The sequence below is a fragment of the Mesoplodon bidens genome (genome assembly GCF_964165515.1).
Source record: "Mesoplodon bidens genome assembly, chromosome: 7".
In the NCBI taxonomy this organism is placed as follows: domain Eukaryota; kingdom Metazoa; phylum Chordata; class Mammalia; order Artiodactyla; family Ziphiidae; genus Mesoplodon; species Mesoplodon bidens.
In genome coordinates this window covers 47,468,982-47,496,316 of record NC_138164.1, presented here as the reverse complement: position 1 = coordinate 47,496,316, position 27,335 = coordinate 47,468,982, and the positions used below count along the sequence as shown (strand labels likewise).

At 38.4% G+C, this 27,335-nt stretch overlaps 2 protein-coding genes across 5 annotated transcripts in view; one reads left to right on the top strand and one right to left on the bottom strand.

Annotated features, from left to right (window-relative positions):
* PIK3C2A (phosphatidylinositol-4-phosphate 3-kinase catalytic subunit type 2 alpha) overlaps nt 1-27,335 on the bottom strand; it is a 177,934-nt gene that overhangs the window by 48,551 nt on the left and 102,048 nt on the right. For all 4 annotated transcript variants that reach the window (XM_081240458.1, XM_081240459.1, XM_081240457.1 and 1 more), the window contains 6 exons: nt 15,473-15,576; nt 9,866-10,023; nt 8,259-8,379; nt 7,495-7,606; nt 6,057-6,136; nt 5,861-5,924 (listed from right to left, as the gene is read on the bottom strand). In XM_081240458.1, the coding sequence (XP_081096584.1) occupies nt 5,861-5,924; nt 6,057-6,136; nt 7,495-7,606; nt 8,259-8,379; nt 9,866-10,023; nt 15,473-15,576 (639 nt within the window). The remainder of the gene's footprint in view (nt 1-5,860; nt 5,925-6,056; nt 6,137-7,494; nt 7,607-8,258; nt 8,380-9,865; nt 10,024-15,472; nt 15,577-27,335) is intronic.
* Nucleotides 16,003-17,179, top strand: LOC308619969 (phosphatidylethanolamine-binding protein 1-like; the record flags this gene model as incomplete). The annotated part of the gene is made up of 2 exons (XM_081239302.1): nt 16,003-16,495; nt 16,714-17,179. The coding sequence occupies 2 exons, from the start codon at nt 16,003-16,005 to the stop codon at nt 16,899-16,901; spliced, it is 681 nt and encodes a 226-aa protein (XP_081095428.1). The 3' UTR covers nt 16,902-17,179.

Here is a 27,335-nt window from a genome sequence, read left to right as displayed (position 1 = left end):
CCCTTCTTTGCTCTACTTTGTGATACTAGAAGTTGACCTTACAAACATTTCTCCTTTGCCAGCTAGCACAATGTTAGGTTTTGTCAATAGAGGGCACTGAAAGGACACTCAAAGGCAATAACAGCAGGAAGGTACTTCTCATCAGGGTTCCAGTCCTCTATTTTTAAATTCAGTATGGAAGCCCAGTGGTCCTCAACAACCCGCTCCAGCTGTACCCTCAAGCCATGCTCCTCCAATCTGACAGCTCTCCCAAATTTCTTTACCATAGGCAACTTGTGTGTTCCTGTGATAGCCATACCCTCTTCAAAGAGGCCAAATTTCAGCCTGGGGCTGAGGGAGAGGCTCTATCATAAGTCCTCAAAGTTCCTTCACTATCCACATTGCTCCTCTACGTAGAATTGATAATTGCGTTTCTTTGCACCTGTTACTTCTAGACCCCTCAGAGCAAGGCTGGCACTTTTTTAAGGCCTGACAGCAAATGTTTTAGGCTCTGTGGGTCAAACAGTGTGTCACAATTCAACTCTGCATGAAAACAGACACAGATAACATAAATGAATGAGTAAGGCTGTGTTCCAATAAAACTTCATTTACAAAAACGGGCCAGATTTGTCATGTGAGCCATAATGTGCCAACTCCTGCTTTAGTCCTCTTTTACCCCTTATGGTAATTACCTTTTACTAATTAACAATTCTTTAAATTTCCCTGTTCAAAAAACTACTATAGTTTCTGTTGCCTGACTTGGCCCCTGACTAACTGATCTGCCTTGCCACTGACATGTGGTCACTTCCCCTACTACATGCCTTATTTTTGCTCTGGACGTTTATCTCTATATTCTATAAGAAGCCTCAGTTACATAAATGTCCATGTTGGGCTTCCGTGGTGGTGCAGTGGTTGGGAGTCCTCCTGCCAATGCAGGGGACATGGGTTCGGGCCCTGGTCTGGGAAGATCCCACATGCCACGGAGCAATTAAGCCGTGAGCCACAACTACTGAGCCCTCGTGCCACAACTACTGAAGCCCGTGCGCCTGGAGCCCGTGCTCTGCAACAGGAGAGGCCACCGCCGTGAGAGGCCCGTGCACGGCAACGAAGAGTGGCCCCCCGCTCGCCGCAACTACAGAGGGCCCACGCGCAGCAACGAAGACCCAACACAGCCAAAAAAAACTGTCCATGTGGAAAATTCACAGCATCTTCAACCCCATAATTGTACCCTATCAGAATCTTAACCACAATACCATATTCTGATCACAATCTCCTTTGCTTCCAGCCCTCACACCCTCATTCTGACCAAACCTGTTCTCTGAGCTCAGAGACTTCCCTGCTTCTTCTACCAGGCAGCTAATTCTTCTAAAGAAAATCTCACAGCCATAAAGATCCAACAGTCTTCAATTTCAGCAGGCATCTGCATGCCATTTAACATTCCTTTTACAAGCCCTTGGTCAGCTCTCTTTCCCATTCCCCTTAGAAGATGAAGCCAACCATTATTCCTTGCCTCAAAACCCCTACTTGCCACCCTAACTTCATTTTAGTGAAATAAATTAACATCTTATCCCTAGAAAACTAAGACCAGGAGGAATCAAAACTTTGCAACTTCCTGACCTCTCCCATAAACCTACCTAAGAGAAATCAAGACATACATCCACACAAAGACTTATACATGAATGTTTATAACAGCATTATTCATAATAATCAAAAACTACAAACATTCAAAATGTCAGTTATTGGGTAACTGGATAAATAAAATGTGGTATATCCATAAAATGGAAGTATTCAGCAATAAAAAAAAAATTGTGGATACATACTACATGGACAGAGCTTAAGAACAGTATGCTATGTAAAAGAAATCACATGTAAAAGATTACATAAGGTATGATTCCATTTATAGGAAATCTCCATTAAAGGCAAATCTACTGAGAGAGGAACCAGATCAGTAGTGGTTTGGGGCTGAGGATGGGAATGGGGAATGACTGGAAAGTAGTACACGGAAACTTTTGGGAGTGATGAAAATATCCTAAAAGTGGACTGTAGTGACAATTATACAACTCTATGCGTTTGCTAAAAGAATCATTGAATTGTACACATCCAATGGGTAAATTTTATAGTATATAAATTATACCTCAATAAAGCTATATAAAATATGGGGAATAAATATGATAGAGAGTCACTACTATTTCTGATAAGATGGTCAGTGAAGAGCTCTCTGATGAGACAACATTTGAGCACAGACGTTAATAAACTGAAAGGGTAAGTCATGCAAGTATCTGGGGAAAGAGCATTAAAAGGAGGGATAAGCCCAAGGGTCCCAGCTGGGAAGCATACCTGCAGATCAGCTAGAACAAAGGAAGAAAGGGGTAGGAAGCCAGATCAGAGAGGTAGTGGGTCAGAATGTGTAGGGCCTTGAAGCAACAATTAGGGATTTGAATTTTACCGACTGAGATGGTAAACAGTATTTTGAACAAAAGAGTGGCATGATTTAATATTTTTAAGGGTTTATAAATTTTATTAATCTTTTCAAAGAACCATCTTTTGGCTTTGATTTTCTCTTATTTTACATTTGCTTTCTGTAATTATATTCATTTTTTAAAATAATTTTTTAATTTTGGAACAATTTTAGATTTACAGAAAAGTTGCAAGAATAGTAAAGAGAGTTCTCACTCAACATTAAAGGAAACTGGGTTAAGTAACTTCTTACATAACCATGTTAAATTTGTCAAAACTAAAACATTAACACTCATTAAATTACTATTACCTAAACTGCAGGCTTTCTTCAGATTTCACCAGTTTTTCCACTAATGTATTTTTCCTCTTCTAAGATACAATCCAGGATACCACGTTGCATTTAGTGATTTATTTTTAAAAGATAATTTCGGTTGCCTATTGAAGACAGGCTATAGAAGGACAGGTAGAAGCTGGAAGACCAGTAAGCAACTGCTGTTAACTACTATAGCTGACTAGGAGTATAGTTTTGGTAGTGATGAAGGGTGGTCACATTCTCAATGTATTTTCGAGGCAGAGCTGACAGGAATGAGACTGCATATGGGATGTGAAATATCTTTTTCTTGAGAAATAAAATATGACTACAAGATTTTGGCCTGAGCAAATGGAAGGACAGAGTTGCCATTTCTTAAGAAGGGGAAGACTGATGAATAGATATGAAGGGTAGCATAAAAATTCAGGTTCATATATCTTAAATTTGAGATGTCAGACGTTCATATAAAAAATATCAAGTAACAGACATTTGAATCTGAAGTGATGATCAACATATGTAGGGTATTTAAGGACATGAGATTAAATGAGATCACCTATAATGTGAATAGAGAGAGAAGAAAAGAGGTCCTAGAACTGAGCACCCTGAGCATTCTAATGTTACAGAGGTCAGGAAGATAAGGCGATCATAAGGAGCTCCAAAGCCACAAGTAACAGTGAAAACAGAGCAGACACTGGAAGTAGGAGAACCAAGAATGTGGTATCCCAGAAGCCATGTGAGTGTTTCAAGAAGGAAGAAACGATCAACTCTATCAAACACAATAGAACAGTTGAGAAAAAGAAAGACTAAGAACTTATTACTGGAATCATGATCATTGAAGTCCTTGATGATCTTAAGTGCAGTTTCAGAGACCCATTGAGAATGGAAGCCTGGTTGGAGTGGGTTCATAAGAGAATGAGAAGAGAGGAAGTGTAAGCAGAAAAAATAGATTAACTTTCAAGTTTTGCTATAAGGAGAATAGAGAAGTAGGATGATTGCTGCAGGGGGATGTGGATTTTTTGTTTTATTTTAAGATGGGAGTATACCCATGTCTCCATCCTTGAACTTTTTTTTTTCTCTACCTGCAGTGGTTTTCTTGGTGATCTCATCCAGTTTTATGGCTGCAAAGTATTTATATTCTGATGATTCCCCAGTTTATTATCTCCAGCCTAGATCTCCTCCATTAAATTCCAGACTCATATCCAACTGCCTACTCAATATCACTACTTGGATGAATAATAGTCATCTCAAACATAATGTTCAAAACTGAGCTCAGATCTTCCCCACAAACCTGTTCTTCTCTCAGTTTTCTACATCTCACTAAAAGCAACTCCAAATTTCCAAATGCTCAGGTAGAAAACCTTGGAATTATGCTTCTCTCTCTCTCTCATGCTCCACATCCAATCTATTGGTAAATCCTCCTAGCATTAACTTCAAAATTATCACAGAATTCAACCCCGTCTCATCACTTCTGGTCCAAGCCATCATTCTCTCTCCTTTGACTAGCAAAAAATCTTCCTCATTGATTTGTTTCCACTCTTGCCCCCTTCCTCACTCTATTCTAGCCTAGCAGACCTTATATATACCAGGCACACTTCTCCCCCAGATAACCAGGTAGCTTCTTCCTCTCCTTCTCCAGTTCTTTACTCAAGTTCATTTTCTCAATGAGGCCTTCTCTGATTACCTTATTTGAAATTGCAACATTACCCTCCTCTATGTTTCTCTAATAGCACTTACCACCTGATATAACATATACCTTGCTAGTTTATTTTATTGTCTGTTTCCTCTAACTAGAATGTAAATTCTCTAAAGGGCAAGGATTACAGTTTCTTTTGTCCCCTGCCACATCCTCAGCACCTACAACAGTGCCTTGAGAGGAGATACTCAGTAATATTTATTGGATAAATCAACATAATTATATATTGATAAAAAGTATAACAGTAGCTAGAAATCTGGAAGTCATCCTACACTATTTCTTCTCCTCTTACATCTCATTACTTATCAAAATCTAACCAATTTTATCTACTAAATATTGTTAATCAGTCCCTCCTCTTTACCTGTACCACACTCACTGTCTTTTACCTGGACTACTATCAAAAACTTTCCAAATAGTGTCCCTGAAACCAATCCTGCCAAGCCTAAATTTAACTTCCACAGTTTGGCCAGAGTGACTTCAGAGCTCAAGACTAAACAAGTCACCCACCCCACCCCACTCCACTTCCTACCCTCTGCTTAAAACACCTTGAATGGCTACAGGAGGGGTCAAGAAACTTTTCCCGTAAAATGAAAATAGTAAATAGTTCAGGCTTTGCAGGACATATGGTCTCTGTCCCAAATACTCAACTTTAGTATTAGAGCACAATTGCAGTCATAGAAAATATGCAAACAAATGGATGTGGCTGTGTCCCCCAAATTTTTCTTTACAAGAATGTAGAGTGGACTGGATATGGCCCCCGATCTGGAGAATAAAGTAAAACTCCTTCACATGAATTATATGCTGGTAATTTATATCTGGCTATCTCCAATTTCATCTTTCAACCTTCACTTCACACTTTGTATTAGAGAAGTGTTTACACTTCCACATATGTATCGCACCTATGTACTTTTGTTCACATGCCCTTCCCAACTAGCTTCTAGCTAACTCATACTGTTTAAGACCTGGCTCTGGCAACATCCCTTCTTAGAGGCCTTCCTTGAACCTTCAAGTTGGGAGAAGTGCCCCTCATCAATCTCTCAAAGGATGCCAACACACACCTCTATTCTACATTTACTATATTGAAATTCTGTTTAAATCTTTCTTCGCTAGTTTTAAGTTCCTGGTAGGTGGGGATTAGGTCATTCATTTTCATAACTCCAGCATTTAGCATATAGCAAGCATTCAATAAATGCTTTTTGAATTGAAGGTTCCTCTTAGTTATAAAGCTCAGGTAACTCAAGCATTACTGAGAATTTTTGTTAATATGTTGGGTCAGAAAACAAGTTATCAAATGTCAACTCCAAGAATATAGTTTAAATAGTCCTTCTAAAATATTTAATCCAATTCCAACATTAGTATTTAAGAGTGTACAGAGAAAAGAATCTTTAAATCATCAAGCCAAAATGTGAATTAAGACTTACTTCAATTTGAAGAGCCAGTTCCACTTGGTTGTGATAAGAATCTAAAAGTTCTTCAACAGGATGTCTGAAATAAAGAACAGTTATTGTGGCTGAAAGATACCATATGCAAAAATGATCATTTTATTCACCAAAATAAGTGCATTCACAACCAAAAGTAATGTTTGAAAACCTGAAATTAATGTTTTAGATGCCACACCTTGTCATGACTTCTTTATAAGGTTTTTCTATTTGATGCAGGTGTTTGTTTAAATCCACAGGTGTTTCATCATCTTCTGCCTAAATAAACATACAGACAAATGTTTACCAAATAATGAAATCCATTCTTTGGTCTTTCTATTGCCAAATTAAATAAGGTTAAGCGTATGATAAATTCTTGAAGTGAAAGTGACTTTTGAGAACCGAGGCCTGTGCTATAGAGAGAGAATGGAGAGCTAAAAGCACTTTTTGTTTGTTTGTTTGTTTTGCAGTACGCAGGCCTCTCACTGTTGTGGCCTCTCCCATTGTGGAGCACAGGCTCCGGACGCGCAGGCTCAGCGGCCATGGCTCACAGGCCTAACTGCTCCGCGGCATGTGGGATCCTCCCGGACCGGGGCACGAACCCATGTCCCCTGCATCAGCAGGCGGACTCTCAACCACTGAGCCACCAGGGAAGCCCTAAAAGCACTTTTAAAGATGGCTGACAGCCAAATGAAGGTGGGGTGGGAACCAGATGAGAAGAGATCACCTGAATTTCTGCATTTTTTATAATGATAATCAAATTTCCTTCTACCTTACCTTCAATAAATAAGGCACTGGTCTCTTCAACCATAACCCTTACTATTCAAAATACTCAAAAAAACATCATGCCTTAAGAAACTGAAAAGAGAAGTTACTAATGATTGCTAAAATGTACTGAGTTTTGTGAAATAGTTTCCACCCAAGTGAAATAAATTCTACCTAACATAGGAGCAAAACCTAGGAAAATAAAGAAAAGAGAAAGTAGAAAACATTGGTATTTTTCCTCCTAAAATTCTACCAAATGAATGATTATCTTTAGAGGTTAATCATCAAGTGTTTATACAGTAATAAAATGGCCTAATTTCTTGCATTCTATTTTGCTTTAACCTCAAAAGAAAGTACTATAGTTTTCATTTTGTGAAAAATAATGTATTTTTCTCAGTTTGGTGCAAAGGTCAACGTGGATCTTTTTCTCCCCAAAACCATATTTAGAATTCAAAATCTTTCTTCTTCCTCATTTCTCCTTGACTGACCCTGATGTTTTCATTGTGTAACTTGTGTAAAACTATTACAAGCCAAACTTTTATAATTCCTCCACTTTGATTTTCAAACATGCCTCCAACTCTGAGTAGTATGCTACCTAAACCAACATGATTGAAAGTCTCCCCCACATCTGCTAAAACTCTCCCCACATCTGCTTTATCCTGTAGGGGATAAAGAGTGCCTCACTCCCAGTCAAACCCAAAACTCTCAGAGCACGTACAAATTGCAAATTGGCTGATTAGCAATTATTTAGAATTATATATTAATCTAAACTAATATTAATCTAAAATTAATATTTAATAATTAATATCTAAATTAATCTAAAATTATTTAGATTCAACCAAATGCAATTCAGTTATAGGGTACACACTTACTGTTCGGGCCAGATTTTGGCACATTGCGCTGAAGGTCAAAAGTTGTAGTTTAATCTCTGTGTCCCATTTTCGACAGTTTTGAATATGTTCATGACTTCCAAGACAATGATTACTGTTAAAATATATCAATTATTCATCAATGTTATTCTCCTCAAACTAGAAATTATACAGGTGAGAGTAAAATGTAAATTGTATCTGCATCAGGAATTGAAGAGAATGGTAAAATACAGAGATTTTTTTAACCAAGTGTGAGCATTTAAATAGAGAAATAATTCTACATGAGAAGAGTTAAAGCAAAAAAGAAAGAAGATGAAGACAAACACGGAAAAAAAACAGGGCCAGAGCATTTCTAGTAGGTTCAGAAAAAGATTCATATAATGATTATTTCAGGCAACTAAAAGGAAATCACAGCTAAACACTGTGTATAAAGTAATACTGCATGCTACAAAAGGAAAATGGAGTCCATAATGATGTAACTATTGCCTCTCTGCAGAAAGAAAAACAACTTTAAATTCACTTGTCAACCAATTGCCCACCATTCTTCCCATCTAAGACTATCAGCTTCTTAAGGGCAAGATGCTCTACTGTCTTAGACAGGATGTCTTAGACAACGTATATCTTAATATAAGTTAACTGATCCAATAAACCAATTCACTAGGACCCAATGTGGTTTTAGATTATAAATTTAACTTGAAAATTTTCTAATTTAATCCATTAAAATGAAATTTCCAAAAATGTTGCTCAATAATTAAATGAACACTTACTTCTGTAGCACTTCCTCTTGACCACAAACTTTAAGAACATAGCTGCCAACATCTACTTGATTCAAGTCATCATGTACCCAGCAAAGGGCTTGCATTATTATGATTTCTACAGTAGAACTCACTGTAAAAGAGTTAGCCATCATTTTCATTTTACACATTCAACTCTAAGTATATACCTATTCAGACTGTATTTCTTATAATCTAAAACAGCACTATATAAGAGAACTATAAGGCAGGTCACATATATAATTTAAAATTTTCTAGTAGCCATGTTGAAGAAAGTAAAAAGAAACAGATGAATCTAATTTCAATAATATATTTTATTTAACCTAATATATCCAAAATATCATTTCAATATATAATTGGTATTTCAAAATTACTAATGGGATATCTTACATTCTCTTTTCAAAGTAAGTCTTTGAAATCCAGTGTGTATTTTACACTTATAGCACATCTCAATCTATATTAGTCATATTTCAAGTAATCAATAGCCACATGTAGCTAGTGGTTATCGTATTAGACAGGACAGATCTAAGCTAAGAAAGCCACCTCTGTTTTACAGACTCCTCCAAAAAGGATGGCACTTAGCAGTGTCTAGCAAGCAATTATTTAAACCAAATCATAAGGAAAAAGAATCACCATTTTAAACATTTGACATTTGCCTGGTAAATTATCCAATGAAGAATAAAAATATAGAAAGTAGGAAGTATTATTCAATTATCATTCTTCACAATAGCTGGATACTAAGATTACAAACCATTAAAAACTAAAGTAACCTATTTCTATACTTAGAGCTTTTATGTTCAACTTAGAAGACAGTGACTACATTCAGAATTCATGAAAATTAACAGCTTGGCAGAAAAGGCCATAAAACCTCTATCTAATACAATAGCTACATTTCTGAACACATTTATATGTATTGTAACAGTTATTATTTAAACACACAAAGCACTTCTACTATAATATGGTTACATTTCTTAAAAGAGATGTACACTATAAATGTGCACATTTATGAAGCACCAAACAACAGGCATTTGATATATTTTTAAATGAATCAGATCTTGATATATCAAGTCAAAATTTGATACAAATCAAAACATTTGCTATCAATGCTTATCCATGCTTATTTCAATCAAGAAGCTTATTGACCTTACTTTCCTTCAATTTTAGTATTAATTCTTACTGCATACGATTCCCCAAACCAAAATTTAAGGTATGTTTAAAAAGAATAAGTCTTCCTTTAGAATATAAAGAATAGGACTATAATTAGCCTTGCTAGCTAATGCTTTTGGGCTTTGGCCAAGAGCCACTGATTAACCAAATTACTTAGCATCTTTCAGAGAAATATGCAGTTATTATAAAAGTAAACTGGTTTTTCTCTAACCAAACCAGAAAACTATCCATATGAACACCAATTTCTGGAAAAGGATAACTAATGCATGTTAAGTATTTTAACACACACACACACACACACACACACACACAGATTTTTAAAGGATACCTAATGATAACAGAGTCAGTTTATTAAAAGAATGATAACATTAACATTTTAAACATTTTCTCCCTAATCAGAGCAAAACAAGATCGTTGGGGAACTATGAACCTACCATCGCATGTAAAGGTAACTGGTAGCTGAAATCCTTCAATTTCAATGGAGACCTTCACGCTAGCATTTTCTCCACATATGTTTCTTTGCACTGTGACTGGACTTAACAAATAGCCTGGATTTGTGCAGTGATTGGTATATGGAAAGCTGGCCTTCAATCTATTCACAAAAAACAAGAAATTAAATTCTTTTTTTGAAAGCTGCATTTGAGAGCCCTGAACAAGGCTTTGCATGCTTATAGCCATTCAATTCTGTGTTATTGTCCAATTCTAGAGCAGCTCAGGAGAAATACAATGAATGGACCCCTGTCAAAACTCCAAAACACCACCATTTGCCTTTTAAATAAACAGAATCCAAGGAAAGAGATTAAGTACTGCCAGGGCAGCTCTGGTAACACTATCAACATCAACAAAACATACACTGGATACACAGCATTAAATGAGGTTCTCTGCTTCAGATTTTTGGCTAAACAGTATAATTTCACTAAATGTACATTTTTAATGAACCATTGACAATACAGGTGATAGCCCTAAATTGTAACTGCCAGAGGGATGAAAAGTTTGTTGTCTTTTTAAAATCTTTTTTTCTGACATCCTTTTTCCTACACACTGTTTTTGGTTGTCAGCATGACAGAAAAACATAGACAATGGGTTTTTACAGTGCTATGAGGCCTTTATTCCCTCAAAGTGATTTCTAAGACTTAGGGAATGGCAAAAAAATTGCCTGTGAAGTATTCTTGGTATTCATAGTAGCAAAATACTTTAAATTTAAATATATAAGCCAGGTGTATGGCTAATCTCCAGATAGCACTTCTATTATCTGAAGACAAAGGAGGATTTGATGCCTTCTTTAAACCTGTGGGCTTCCTTTAACTGACTTTCTTCTGGAAGTTAGAAGACAAATTCCACTTCTCCCATCTGCTTTTCACAGGGCTATAAAGGGAATGAATGCTGGAAGTTTTATCTATTCGCTTCTATAGAGATTAAAATAATCAAGTTATAGGAACAGAATAAAATAGTTTGAGTTGACAATAAGAAAGCTTCTGGAGAGGCAGGCAGCAAGTGTAACTATTTGTGCACTACCACTAGAGTCAGACTTCCCAAGTTTAAATCCTGATTGTACTACTGACTAGCTGTGTAATCTTAGGCAAGTTATTGAATCTCCTTGTTGCTTCAGTTTCCTCTTCTATAAACTGGGGATAATATTACTACTAACCTCATGGGGTTGTGAGAATTATGTGAATTAAGTTTATAAGGACACTCAGAACAGTGTCCAGTACATGGTAAGCTTTATAAGCATCTCGTCAAATAAATGAATAAATGAATAAATCTGGTTTCTGCCCTGTGATCTTAAGTGCCACAAAGGATCCAATATTAAAAAGAAATGTAATTGAAAAAAAAGGTAATATAAAGTAATAAACTTAAATTGATGTTGGAAATGCACCTTTAGATATGGACACATTATCTTCAAATATTTGACTGTTGCCAAGCTTACCCCTCTATAACACAATGACAAGACCTTCACAGGACCCAGCCTAAGATTTTTTATTGTTTCTCACATGCTTGGTATTCTTGTTTCCTATGAAACAAGAAATACCATATGAAATAAGATACTTACAGCAAATCACATAGATAACTAATATATAAAACACTAAAGAACTTTATCTATATCCAAGGAAGCCTTCAATTTTCAGAAATCCTTAAGGATGGTAAAAGGAAAATCAGAAATTCCTGATGACAGTTCAGAAAACAAGAATTTACTGGACAAAAATTCTAGTGATAAAAAGTTACATATAAAAATGAGGGTTTGGGGCTTCCCTGGTGGCACAGTGGTTAAGAATCCACCTGCCAATGCAGGGGACACGGGTTCGAGCCCTGGCCCGGGAAGATCCCACATGCCATGGAGCAACTAAGCCCGTGCGCCACAACTACTGAGCCCGCGTGCCACACAACTACTGAGCCCGCATGCCACACAACTACTGAAGCCCATGCACCCAGAGCCCATGCTCCGCAACAAGAGAAGCCACGGCAATGAGAAGACTGCGCACCACAACAAAGAGTAGCCCCCGCTCACCACAACTAGAGAAAGCCTGCACACAGCAACAAAGACCCAACGCAGCCAAAAATAAATAAAAAATAAAAATAAATAAATTTATTTTTAAAAATGAGGGTTTTTAATTGAATTGACACTACTTTATAAGAAACTTGAGTCAGCGTCGTTTAGAATAAAATTAACTAAATGCAGAGGTGAAAACCTATAGGGAATCCTTGGGATCAAGAAACTTTTGTAGAATATAAATATTAGATTGGAACCATATATGAGGAAAGGAAATTAAAGGCTATTCAGAATGACAAGTGTAAAGTGTAGTTTTTCATCTTACCCTAGGAGACCACAAATGAAGCAGCAAAAATTTCCACTGGTATCTAACATTCCTCTGAGAACTTTCTCTGGACCTATGTAACTAGTAGATACAGCAAGTTTTGTCAATTATGATGAGTGTGAAAGGAAAGAAAAAAAAAGAAATAAAAACAAAAAAAAATGCAGTAATAATTAAATGTCCTAATTCAAAGTATTTTACAGAACTTTAAACTGAAAGTGACCCTTGAGATCACTAGTCCAACTCCCTGATTTCACAGAAGCAAAAAAAACAAGGCCTAGAAGTAGGCTTATCTGTAAACAAATATCGTCCTGACAATCTTACACTAATGTCATAGCTGAATTTAAATAATTAAATTAATCATTTTAGGAGATTTCAAAAAATGAAGCATTGACTAAGAGTATAAATACTTGTTTTTAAAATCTGCACACTGGAAAAAATAGAAAGTGACATTAATTTCTTCAAGACATCAAGACTTCTCCTGACTCCAATCTCCAAGGTCAGAGGGGAATGAAAGAATTTTCTAGAACATGGCTTCAAAAACACCTCTGCCTCTTACTTCTCTGAAACATTTGTTGCAATCCCACTCTAACAGAAATAAATTACAAAAAGAATTCATTCTCTCTAGTTCATCCGAGGTTTTAATTTTACATAAGCCATTTTTGTGTGTGTGTGCGTGCACGCGTGCACACATAAATAAAATGATCATTTTAGCTTAGTGGCAGAGTTTGTGTAAATAACACTAAGATTCAAATGCAGAAAAAAAGGCAGATCACAGAGAGCCTAATTTCTCAACATGCAAAGCTTAAATGCAATAGTCACTCAACACAGTCTAATAGACAAGGCTTGTTTGGAAAGAAAATTTTAAAAACTCGATGAACACATATCAGATTAATACCAAACCATTAAGATAAAATACATATCAGATTAATACCAAACCATTAAGATAAAAGATTATTTCCGAACTGTTAACCACACATACATAATGGTATAATGGAACAAAGGCACAGGTAATTTCTAATACATGCAATTTGCATTCTCAGTCACCTAAATGCCTCTTCTATTTTAAACGTCTACTGAAAAATATGAGTTTTAAAAACACAGTTAAGGGTAACCTTTTCAGGAAAGAAAAAGTGACTCTACTGATATTTTTCTTCTTTTTTTTCCCCTAAGGTATCCTGAAGAAAAGGAATGCTGGTTAAAAGGTGACACACAGGAAGATAGAATTTTAATGAAATGTTACCAATAGTCTAGAAAGTCTAGTTAAATATTAATAAGTCCCATATCATAAAAATGATGAATATACTCGAAAATGATCTGGGAACCCCAAACTCTGCTTTGCTTAAAGCACACTGGGGAAAATACTGGATTCAGAATAAATCTCCCAGTAGTGATCTACTTCTCCTTCTTTTTTAAAAAAATAAATTTGTTTGTTTATTTATTTGTTTGTTTTTGGCTGCGTTGGGTCTTTGTTGTTGCACACGGGCTCTCTCTAGTTGCCGTGAGCGGGGGCTACTCTTCGTTGCGGTGGGTAGGCTTCTCATTGCGGTGGCTTCTCTTGTTGTGGAGCATGGGCTCTAGGTGTGTGGGCTTCAGTAGTTGTGGCATGCAGGCTCAGCAGTTGTGGCTCACAGCTTAGTTGCTCCGTGGCATGTGGGATCTTCCCGGACTAGGGATCGAACCTGTGTTCCCTGCATTGGCAGGCAGATTCTTAACCACTGTGCCACCAAGGAAGTCCCTACTTTTCCTTCTTTTGATAACAGATCTCATCCAGTTGGCCACAATGTTTGTTGTTCCACTCCCTCCTTCCGTGGGATTTTTCTATCTGGTGCTGACTGAAAGGACTCTTTCCTTTCTGCTAACAAGACCATTAGAATATCAAAGTCTAAGCCATCAGTGGCTATATTCCCTGACTTCAAAACTCCATCTGTAGTAGAAGCCAACATGCATGGTGAAAGGGCCCAGGGAGAAAAGGGAGGAAGAAGAGTCCAAAGGGAGTAGGGATCAATTACAGTGTGTGAATTCCTGGATCTTGCTGTCACTGAGCTCTGCCCCATCCTCCCTCTTTCTGCTATACGGGTTTGTGAATCAATACATAACCTTCCTTGATTTATGCTAGTTTAAGATGGGTTTCTTGCACTGAGAACAGAAGTCCTCACTAATACAGTGATATGATGGAAAGAAAACACACCGAACCAGAGGTAATGGAGACCTGGCTCTGTTACAGACTAGCTGAGTAAACTTTGGTAGGTAACTTCTCTGAGTCTCAGTTTCTTCGTGTATGAAGAACACTGGACACATTTAGGATTAAAAGAACATTTTAGAAATGCATTTTTCTAACCTTCAGAAAATATATTTGCTCCTCTAATCTTGCTTGTTATATCATCTCTTAATTCTAAGTAGGACAATATTTTGAATGCTAGAAAGCTTATGGCAAAACTAAGTTTCCCTATAAAGGAAAAAAAGGCAGGGACTTCCCTGGTGGTCCAGTGGTTAAGAATCCACCTGCCAACGCAGGGGATACGGGTTTGATCCCTGGTCCAGGAAGATCTCACATGCCGTGGAGCAACTAAGCCCGCACGCCACAACTACTGAGCCTGTGCGCCTAGAACCCGTGCTCCGCAATAAGAGAAGCCACTGCAGTGAGAAACCCACGCACCTCAACGTGTGCAGCAATGAAGACCCAACACAGCCAAAAAAAAAAAAAAAAAAAAAAAAAAGGCATTTTCTGGGCTTCCCTGGTGGCGCAGTGGTTGAGAGTCCGCCTGCCGATGCAGGGGACATGGGTTCGTGCCCCGGTCCGGGAAGATTCCACATGCCATGGAGCGGCTGGGCCCGTGAGCCATGGCCGCTGAGCCTGTGCATCCGGAGCCTGTGCTCCGCAACAGGAGAGGCCACAACAGTGAGAGGCCCGCGTACCGCAAAAAAAAAAAAAAGGCATTTCCTAATTCTAATGAAACTTCTATGTTTAAGCCATATTCTCCCTCAGTAATAGAGTATCAGAAATCTACTGTCCGACCTCAATTTTTTCTTCTAAATACTCAGAACACTAACAGGTTCAACTGTAGTTTGTGTTAATGTACCAATTAACTGATTGTTTTGACATTTTAGCCACAGGGAGAAAATAGTTAAAACTTAAAAAATTTTAGAATTAGTAGCACTAATCTGGTTAAGATAGATTTTTTTAAATTACTTAATAAAAAATAATCTTTATAAAGAAAAATTCCTTACTTTGTAATGGATTGACAAAAAGCTGCCACTTCCTCATTCTGTACTTCAATTTCTTGTAGAAGAGAACTTTCAGCTGGCAAAGTACTGGTCCCATTTGGGCCTTTCTGTAATGAAAAAGAGTGTTTTTATTTTAAAAGTAAACGATCCCCAAAACACTAAATAGCAATATAGCACAAATACATTTTTATGAAAATATGTACAAAAATATGGAGGTAAAATAAATCATATCAGTAACAAAGTTTTAAAGTATGGATTTCTATCTTTATAAAAGTAATACCAACTAAGCCTTTTAATTTTGGCCAGGCTGCATGTCATGTGGGATCTTACTTCCCTGACCAGGGATTACCCCGCACCCCCTGCATTGGAAGCGCAATCTTTAACCACTGGACCGCCAGGGAAGTCCCAAGCCTTATTTTAAAGTTCAGTGGTTTTACTTGCTCAGAAGTAGAAATAGGGCTGGGAGTCTGGACTACTACCCTGCGCAAGTCCTCCCGCTGCTTTCCCTGCTGTCCACCCCTCTTGGCTCCGTGATGCCCGTGGACCTCAACAAGCGGTCCAGGCCTTTGAGCCTGCAGGAAGTGGATGAGAGGCCGCAGCACCCACTGCAGGTCAAATATGGCGAGGCGGAGGCTGATGAGCTGGGCAAAGTGCTGACACCCACCCAGGTGAAGAACCGGCCCACCAGCATTGCATGGGATGGCCTTCATCCAGGTAAATTGTATACCTTGGTCTTGACAGACCCGGATGCTCCCAGCAGGAAGGACCCCAAATACAGGAAATGGCACCATTTCCTAGTGGTCACCATGAAGGGCAACGACATCAGGAGTGGCACGGTCCTCTCCGATTATGTGGGCTCTGGGCCTCCCAAGGGCACAGGCCTTCACCACTACATCTGGCTGGTTTATGAGCAGGACAGGCCACTAAAGTGTGATGAGCCCATTCTCAGCAACCGATCTGGAGACCACGGTGGCAGATTCAAGGTGGCGAATTTCTGCAAAAAGTATGAGCTCACAGGCTTCCCTGGTGGCGCAGTGGTTGGGAGTCCGCCTGCCAATGCAGGGGACACGGGTTCGTGCCCCGGTCCGGGAAGATCCCACATGCCGTGGAGCAGCTGGGCCCATGAGCCATGGCCGCTGAGCCTGCGCGTCCGGAGCCTGTGCTCCGCAACGGGAGAGGCCACAACAGTGAGAGGCCCACATACAGCAAAAAAAAAAAAAAAAAGTATGAGCTCGGGGCTCCAGGGGCCGGCACGTGTTACCAGGCCGAATGGGATGTCTATGTGCCCAAACTCTACGAGCAGCTGTCTGGGAAGCAGAGGAAAGCCAGGAGATGGACATCGTCCCAGAGTCCCCAAGCAGTGTTTCAGTTTAGTGGTGCATGTAGATTTCTTCCCTTCCCCCTGCCCCGAGGCCTGAGCAGTAAGATTTAGGTTTAGGTTGTCTTTTCCTTCTGCCTGTCCTCTATAATTCTAGGGGGTTTATGTTTTGATCAAATTTTTTTTTTTTTTTTTTTTTTTCTGATACGCGGGCCTCTCACTGCTGTGGCCTCTCCCGCTGTGGAGCACAGGCTCCGGACGCGCAGGCTCAGCGGCCATGGCTCACGGGCCCAGCCGCTCCGCGGCATGTGGGATCCTCCCGGACCGGGGCACGAACCCCCGTCCCCTGCATCAGCAGGCGGACCCCCAACCACTGCGCCACCAGGGAAGCCCTGTTTTGATCAAATTTGAACTCCGTTTTGGTGGGGGATACTTTGGTACTAGGATGGGGTCATCAAAATGTTAATATAGGAATAACAACCCAGACGTTAAAGAGGAAAAAAATTCTGGTAAAAAGACCAGGTCTGCAGTATTAGAACAGAGCATCAAAGAAACTTTAAGGGAGGTTGAAAAAAAGAAAAGATTGATTGCCTCTGCCTTTGTGAGCCCAAGCCCAGGGCTGTGTGTGACGGCATCTTCTGGCATTTGTTTTCAGGGCCCTGTCTCTCACTAAGACAACCAGGGGCCACTAGCCCCCAACGTGATACATCTCAGGCTGGTTATTGGCTGTCAGTGTCCCGCTCTGGCTCCTTTAAAGAGCAATACTGGAAAAAGCAATAAGGAAAGAGTCACTTTGCTGTTAAAGCTTGGCCATCTAGATGAGCTGCGGGGCTGAGTGAGAGGTCATCAGAAATCCGAAAGTCTGTGCGTGTTAAATTGATCACTCGTCGGTGTAAGAAAAGCTGGTCTGGAGTTGCTGAATGTTGTGTTAATTCTGCTATTTGCTTATAGTTGAATAAAAATAAAAACATGTGTAGATGGAAAAAAAAAAGTGGAAATAGGCTGTAGTTTGTATCAGTCAATAAGAATGGAACGCTAAAGACATTTCCATTCAAAATCTTCCAGAAATGAACACTTCAGAAAGTTAACAGCTGAATGAAATTAAAGAACTAGGCTTTGTTTTAAGAAAATGAAGATATCAAGCCCATTTGGGACTCCTCTAATAAACCAGGAATTCTATATATTCAACTTAGGTCTCAAATTCCAAGACAGCATCTGGTTCTTTATGTAAGAGAATGAGTTTTAGGAGTTAGTGGGCATTTTCTATGTTAATAAACTTGTACAAACACCCTGACAGTCCTTCAAAAGTTAAGTTTATGTCTGATCAAAATCTGTGTGCAACATTTAGGAAGATAAATTCACTACCCAAGCACAGCCAAGCAGCAGAGTTCATTTAGAGGTGTTTTGACTTACTACATAAAAATACTTGATTTAGCACAAATTTCAAATGTAAATTTCCTTTAAAATTAAAATGGGAACATTCTCAATTAAAACTTGAGTGAATGAGAACACAGCGTATAAATTTCAAGAGTTGTAATGGATTTCCATAACCATGGCAAACAAGAAGATTTTGTCAGAAAATTTAACTGAAAATTCAGGACAACAATTCCTTTATTAATTTACTGCTTTTATAATGTAGCAGAGCCCTTTCTGCTAGAATGTGATATGTACATGGGGAAGTGGCCAGCCTTGAGTTCTAGAAAAATCGCTACTACAAATAACAGAGCTCATGGGAAAAAGAGAGTTAAGGCAGACTACTCAAAAATCAGTGTAATCGGGCTTCCCTGGTGGCACAGTGGTTGAGAGTCCACCTGCCGATGCAGGGGACACGGGTTCGTGCCCCGGTCTGGGAAGATCCCACATGCCGCAGAGCGGCTGGGCCCGTGAGCCATGGCCGCTGAGCCTGCGCATCTGGAGCCTGCACTCTGCAACGGGAGAGGCCACAACAGTGAGAGGCCTGCGTACCACACACACACAAAAAAAATCAGTGTAATCAAAGCCCTAACTAAAACAATAAGAAGTCTTTACAGAAACACTAGTGCAGTTAAATCTCCACGTGAATTTGCACCTTGAATTATGGTCTTCGATCCTCTGAAGCCTCCTTAAACCCTGGAGCTGCTGCTTCCTAATTTGTTATATGGATTCTGAAGGGCATTTGCTTCTAGCGAAGACCAATTTCAATGAAGTTAAAAATATACCCCAGGATGTAGACTTCTTCACCAAAGTTCTTAATGCAAACAGAAATGTCTTCACAGCTTCTCTCTCTGCACTCACTGCTTCATCAGAATGCTTAACCCTGTGGAATGTGGAACTGTTCTTGTAGCCACCATTTTCACTTCTGCAGGACTTTCAGTGTTTTCCTAATATCTTCTTGTATTACTAAGACATTCCCTTTAATTATGAGTTTGTTCTAGATTGCTTTGAAATGCTAATATGCTGGGAAAGATTATTTTTGAACGAATGCTACCTTCCCATTATACTGACATCAATCCCATATTTACCAATTACAGAAGTTAATGTGTTACAGAAACAAGTATTGTAGCAAATAGACCATACTACCTGAAAAATGGATTTTTATATTTCTAAAGAAATCCTCTGGTTTGCCACTCCAAGTTTGCCACAATCTAATCCAGTAGTATTTCCCAGAACTTCCCAAGTGAATATTATGTCCAAGTTAGCTTGAATCATATCCTGTTCCTATGAAACACAAACTGAGCTATCTTGCCTCTGAATCTTTGTCTTCAATGTCTTCCTCCTAACCTTCCCTCACAACACAAGTCAAACAAAGATCTATTAATTTTTTAAGGCCCAGTGGAATGCCACTTCATCTACAATGTCTTTTATGAATATTCACTATGAAGCATTTCTTCCCTCCTAGCATTTCTAAGTACTTAGTCTGAACCAAACACCATTATCATTACATCCTGTTTTATATTTGTTCTAATGTGAAAGCTCCTTAAAGACAAGAATCAAATTTAACTGAATTTCATATTTTTGTAAAACTTTATATCCAGTTCATAAGGAACCCAACCATTGGTTCAATTTGTTAAATGTTCTGCTCCCTCTAAAAACAAGTTAAAGTTTACTTCCATATAACCAATGAATTTGCCATAGCAATCATAAAACAATGAAAAAATATAAGGCACTATGTAGTTCCTTCAATTGTCTCCTAAAAAGAACAGCAGTAATTTTCATAATTAATATCTGATTCTATAAAATCTTTTTTCTAATTATTATTATTATTAAAAATAATATCTAAATTACAGTGAGATACCACCTCACACTTACTAGGATGGCTACTATTAAAAACAAAAAACAGAAAACAAATGTTGGCAAGGATGTGGAGACACTGGAACCCTTGGGCACTGTTGGTAGTAATGTAAAATGGTGCAGCCACTGTGTAAAATGATGTGGTGGTTTCTCAAACAATTAAAAGTAGAATTACCATATGATCCAGCAATTCTACTTCTGGGTCTATACCCAAAAGAATTGAAAGCAGGTATCAAAGAGATATTTGTACATCCATGTTCATAGCAGCATTATTCACAATAGCTAAAACATGGAAGCGATCCAAGTATAAACCAACAGATGAATGGAAAAGCAAGCAAAATGAGGTATACAGTGGAATATTATTCAGCCTTAAAAAGAAAGAAAATTTTGCAATATGCTACAATATGGATGAATCTTGAGGACATTATGATAAGTGAAATAAGACTGTCACAAAATGACAAATATTATATGATTCCACTTATATGAGGTACTTAGAGTATTCAAAATCATAAAGACAGAAAGTAGAATGGTGGTTTCCAGGAGCCAGGGGGAGGGGAGAATGGAGAGTTACTACTTAATGGGTATAGAGTTTCAGTTTTACAAGATGAAAAGAGTTATGGGGATGGTTGGTGGTGATGGTTGCACAACAATGTGAATATATTTAATACCACTGAACTGTACACCTTAAAATGGTCAATCTGGTAATTTTGTTATATGTATTTTACCACACAAAAATATATCTAGCAATTACTGAGCATTTCTTAAATGTCAGGTTCTGCTGTAAGAAATTTACAGTCATGTATGTGTGTGTGTGTGTGTGTATATATATATATGTATGTATATATTATTTATTTCTCACAAAGCTCTAGTAGGTGGTAACATTACTATTATCCCCATTTTACAGATTAAAAAAATGAGGCACAGAGAAGTTAATGAGGCACACGAGGTCACATGACTAATATAATCAGAGTTAGGATTTCAACCCAGGCAACCTAGCTTACTCACTATGCCATTCTAGTACCTCACAACAAAGTTTCCTGAAAAAAAAACCTTTAAAACACAAGAGAAAAACAGCATTGTGACCTTTGCAGGAGGAATGCTATAAAAAATCCGTATTTTTGTTGACCTAGTAACCATCTTTCCTTCTTTAACTGTTTGTTTTTCATGTTCCACTTATTAATAGATTTTGAATCTCCTTAGTGGCATTTCTAGATGCTTTTTTTTTAATCAAAAAAGTATTTTTTTACAGTGCCTTTCATGTATTAGGTCCTTCCTTTCAAGCAAGTTGTAAGTTTCAATTGATGGTGACAGAAATAGATTATAATAACTAATTATCTAGTCATACATCAAGGTAATAATAGAATCTGGAAAATTAACACAAATGTTCTGCTCACAAAGTAAAAAACAGCTGGGCTGCCAATGATTTCATCTTTACATTAACATTAGCATTTTTTTGTTTTTCTCCACTCTTTCTGGAACCAAAAACAATTTTTTTTAAATTTCACACCTACTCCCTCAACTCTTGCTCCTGATCCCTTCCTCCAACTCCAAACAACTTAAGCATCAAAATTATCTCTTTCCTCCACTGATCTTGCACAAACTTTTATGCAGCACTCACAGCTTTCTATTACATACTGCAGTTATATGCACATATATCATGTCTCCCCCTTCTAACCCGAGTTCTTTTTTTGTTTGTTTGTTTGTTTGTTTTGTTTTGTTTTGCGGTACGCGGGCCTCTCACTGTTGTGGTCTCTCCCATTGCGGAGCACAGGCTCCAGACGCACAGGCCCAGCGGCCATGGCTCACGGGCCCAGCCGCTCCGCGGCATGTGGGATCTTCCCGGACCGGGGCACGAACCCGCGTCCCCTGCATTGGCAGGCGGACTCCCAACCACTGCACCACCAGGGAAGCCCCTAACCCGAGTTCTTTAAGGATGAGGTCTGTGAATGGTTAATATTTGTAGCCCACACATTTTGTCCTCAAATATATTTAAAAAATTTTTTAATAAGAGCCTTTTTAAAAAAAAAATTTAAATATTTATTTATTATTTATTTAAGACTCAGCAAAGCCGGGTCTTAGTTGCAGCATGCAGGATCTTCATTATAGCATGCGGGATCTCTTAGTAGCAGCATGTGGGCTTCTTAGTTGTGGCATGCGGACTTCTTAGTTGCGGCATACAAACTCTTAGTTGTGGCATATATTCAGGATCTAGTTCCCCAACCAGGGCCCCCTGCATTGAAAGTGCAGAGTCTTACCCACTGGACCACCAGGGAAGTCCCCTCAAATATTTTTCAATGAATGAAAGAGGCAAATGATAATAAGAAAAAATCACTAATGTCATTATCCAATATATGAAACAAAGAGGTTTGTGGGGGAAGATACTGAGTTCTCTAGTAAATATTTTGGGTTTGGAAATCCATGTAGATGTTTGGTCATCATCTAGAAATACTCTATTACAAGACTCTATTCCAGAGCTAAAGACAAAGAACTGGGAATCATCCAATTTCTGCACTTTTCTACAGGGAAATTTCTCACTGCTAATTGTTGTCAGCATCCATCAGGATCACTGACAGAGCAATATCCCAACCAAACGGACTTTGGGTCCAAGTTCCATCAACAGGAGACAGTCTCTTTAGGAGGCTGAGGGATACATAAGGGACTGCACCTACTGGACATCAAGCTGGGACATCTCTTTATACACATATGAATGGAGAGAGAGAGATTTATTATAAGAAATTGGCTCATGTGATTATAAAGGATGCCAAGTCTCAAGACCTGCAGTCAACAAACTGGAGACCCAAGAGAGCTGATGGTATAGTTCTAAGTCTGAGTATGGCAGGCTCAAGACCCAGGAAAAGCCAATGTTTCAGTCTGAGTCCAAAGTCAGGGAAAAAACCCCAATGTTCCAACTCAAAGGCAGTCAAGTTGAAGGAATTCTCCTTTTTTGGTGGTAGGGTCAGCCCTTTTGTTCTATTCAAGACTTCAACTGTTAGGGTGAGGCCCACCACTTTAGGGAGAGCAATCTGCCTTTACTCAGTCTACAAATTCAAATATTAATCTCATCCAGAAGCATCATTACAGACATACCCAGAATAACGTTTGACCAAATGTCAGAGCACCCCAGAGCCCAGTCAAACTGACACATAAAATTAATCATCACTGCATCTCAACCATAGACAGCCAAGGAGTCTAGATCAGTAGCTTTCAAACTCTATCTCAGAGCCTCAAGAATAAAGCACTGACCAAGAGAGAACAGATAAGATATACTAAAAACAACCAAAAACAAAACCTTGGGGGAATGCCTATGTTTAGAAACTAGACAAGGAAAACGATTCAAAGATTACAGGAGGAAAACTAGGAAGTAGATTTAACTAGGGCAACAGAAGAGAAGTTTCAAGAAAGGAACGTGGTCAATTGTTGCAAATGAAGCAATAAGGATGGACAGTGAGTATGGTTACTAGGCTGGCAATTAGTATTCATACTACCAGAAACAAGTTTCTGCAATATGATAGGATGTTGAGGGACTGGAAAAGCAGTAAGTACAAATTCCACTTTGAAGAATAATCGTAAAAAATACTTTGGGGAGACAGGAACAAGAAAAGAGGTGAAAGAGTTAAGTTTGGGAAAAGAGAAGGAATATCTCTTCCCTCCAAACCAGAACGAAGAGGCAAATAAATCTGAGGTGGGCAAGTACATACAAAGAATAACCTTGACTTCACTATTTAAAAAAAAAAAAAAAAAAAGGTAATTGGAAGTCCTAGCCAGAGCAATTAGACGAGAAAAAGAAAAGGAATCCAAACTGGAAAAGAAGAAGTAAAATTGTCACTGTTTGCATATGACATATGATACAGAGAAAATCCTAAAGATGCCACCAAAAAACTGTTAGACCTAATAAATGAATTCAGTAGGATACAAAATTAATATATAGAAATCTGTTGTATTTCTATACACTAACAAGAACTGGCAGAAGGAGAAATTAAGAAAACAATCCCATTTACAGTTGTGTCAAAAGTATTATAATAAAATACCTAGGAATAAATCTAACCAATACAGATAAAAGACCTGTACTCAGGAAACTATAAGATACCGATGAAAGAAAGTGAAGATGACACAAGTGGAAATATATACTGTATTCATGGATTGGAAGAATTAATATTGTTAAAATAGCCATAATACCCAAAGCAATCTACAGATTCAATACAATCCTTAACAAAATACCAATGGCAGGACTTCCCTGGCAGTCCAGTGGTTAAGACTCTGAGCTTCCACTGCAGGTGGCACAGATTCGATCCCTGCTCAGGGAACTAAGATCCTGCATGCTGTGCAGCGCAGTCAAAAAAAAAAAAAAAAAAAAAGGCATTCTTCACAGAACTAGAACAAACAATTCTAAAATGTGTATGGAAACACAAAAGACCCCCCCAACAGTCAAAACAATCCTGAGAAAGAAGAACAAAACTGGAGGTATCATGCTCCCAGATTTCAAACTACCCTACAAAGCTACAGTAATCAAAACAGTATGGTACCAGCACAAAAACAGAAACATCAATTAATGGACCAGAACAGACACCCCAGAAATAAACCCACACTTACATGGTGAATTAATCTATGACAAAGGAGGCAAGAATATATAATGGGGAAAAGGATAGCCTCTTCAATAAATGGTGCTGGGAAAACTGCACAGCTACATGAAAAAGGATCAAACTGGACTTTCTGTCACCATATACACAATTAATTTCAAAATGAATTAAAGAATTAAATATAAGACCTGAAACCATAAAACTTCTGGAAGAAATCAGGCAGTATGCTCTTTGACATCAATCTTAGCAATATTTTTTTGAATATGTCTCCTTAGGCAAGGGAAACAAAAGCAAAAATAAATAAATGGTACTACACTAAACTAATAAGCTTTTGTACAGCAAAGGAAACATCAACAAAATGAACAGGTGGTCTACTGAACGGGAGAAGATATTTGTAAAGCATATAGCTGATAAGGGGTTAATATTCAAAATATACAAAGAACTGATACAACTCAATATCAAAATAACAATTTGACTTTAAAAATGGCATTTTTCAAAAGAAGGTATAGTGGCCAACAGACACATGAAAAGATGCTCAACATCACTAATCATCAGGGAAATGCAAATCAAAACCACAATGAAGTATCACCTCACACCTGTCAGAATGGCTATTGTCAAAGAGACAACAAATAACAAGTGCTGGTGAGGATATGGAGAAAAGGGTACCCTAGTGCACGGCTGGCAGGCTGTAAATTGATACAGCCACTATGGAAAACAGTATGGAGGTTACTCAAAAAATTAAAACTAGAACTACCATATGATCCAACAATTCCACTTCTGGGTGTTTTTCTGAAGAAAACAGAAACAGTAATTTGACAAGATACATGCACCCCTATGTTCACTGCAGCATTATTTACAATAGCCAAGATATGGAAGCAACCTAAGTGTCTACTGACAGATGAATGGATAAAGAAGATGTGGTATATATATACAATGGAATATCACTCAACCATTAAAAAAAAGAAAAGAGGGACTTCCCTGGTGGCACAGTGGTTGAGAGTCCGCCTGCCGATGCAGGGGACACGGGTTTGTGCCCTGGTCTGGGAAGATCCCACATGCCGCGGAGCAGCTAGGCCCGTGAGCCATGGCCGTTGAGCCTGCACATCCGGAGCCTGTGCTCCGCAACGGGAGAGGCCACAACAGTGAGAGGCCCGCGTACCACCAAAAAAAAAAAAAAAGGAAAGAAAAGACATCTCACCATTTGGGACAACATGGATGGACCTACAGGTTATAAGTGAAATAAGTCAGACAGAGAAATACCATATGATTTCACTTATATGTGAAACCTAAGAAGCAATACAAACAAATAAATATAACAAAACAGAGACAGGTTCATAGATATAAAGAACAGAGGGGAGGAACTTCCCTGGTGGTCCAGTGGGTAAGACTCCATGCTCCCAGTGCAGGGGGCCCAGGTTCAATCCCTGGTCGGGGAACTAGATCCTGCATGCATGCTGCAACTAACGGTTCATATGCCACAACTAAGAAGTCCACATGCCACAGCTAAGTCCCAGCACAACCTAAATACATAAATATTTTTTTTAAAAAAAGAAGAAGAAAAAGAACAGAGGGGAGGTCAGGGGCGGGGGGTGGGAGTGGGGGAATGAAATAGGTGAAGGAAATTAAGTGGTACAAACTTGCAGTTACTAAATAAATGAGTCATGGGGATAAATGTAAAGCATGAGGAATACTGTCAATAATATTGTAATAACTTTGCATAGTGACAAATGGTAACTAAACTTATCATGGTGATCATTTTGTAATGTACAGAAATGCCAAATCACTAAATTATGTTGTGCACCTGGAACTAACAGTGTTGTAGGTCAATTATAATTCAATTTTTTAAAAAGGTAGTGAGGTCAAGGAGAGGTGGAAAGGGTAAATTAAGGGTTTAAGGAAAGTGATGCAGGTTTGCAATAATTCACAAAAACTTATCAGTGCATACTCTATAAAGCAGTTATAAGAATATGGGAGGGGCTTCCCTGGTGGCGCAGTGGTTGAGAATCTGCCTGCTAATGCAGGGGACACGGGTTCGAGCCCTGGTCTGGGAGGATCCCACATGCTGCGGAGCAATTAGGCCCGTGAGCCACAACTACTGAGCCTGCGCGTCTGGAGCTTGTGCTCCGCAACTAGAGAGGCCGCGATAGAGAGAGGCCCGCACACCACGATGAAGAGTGGCCCCCGCTTGCCGCAACTAGAGAAAGCTCTGGCACAGAAACGAAGACCCAACACAGCCAAAAATAAATAAATAAATAAATTAATTAATTAATTTAAAAAAGAATATGGGAAAGCTTTACACCTAAACAAGTCCCAGGTTCATGCCATCTTACCCCAGAAATTAGATGAAACACCAAGTTTTCAATAAATGTATTTTAAGCATTAAATATAAACACATCAGTTGCTTTTCAGAACAAAGTTGGTTACTTCGTTACCAAAATTTTATAGAGACTTCAGTAATCTACTCAACTAACGTACTATATTCAGCTAGACAATGAAAAAACACATTTTATTCAACTTTACCTCTTCTTTAAAATTAACGTTAGACATTGTGCTAATGGGGATATACATGTTTATAGTGTTAATATAATCAACTTTTAGAAAGAGTCAGTAGCCACAGAACTTTGAAAAACCATTTCTATGAAAATAATTTCATTCATTACTAAAATCTTTGGGATCTATTCAAAGTAGCTAAATTATAGCT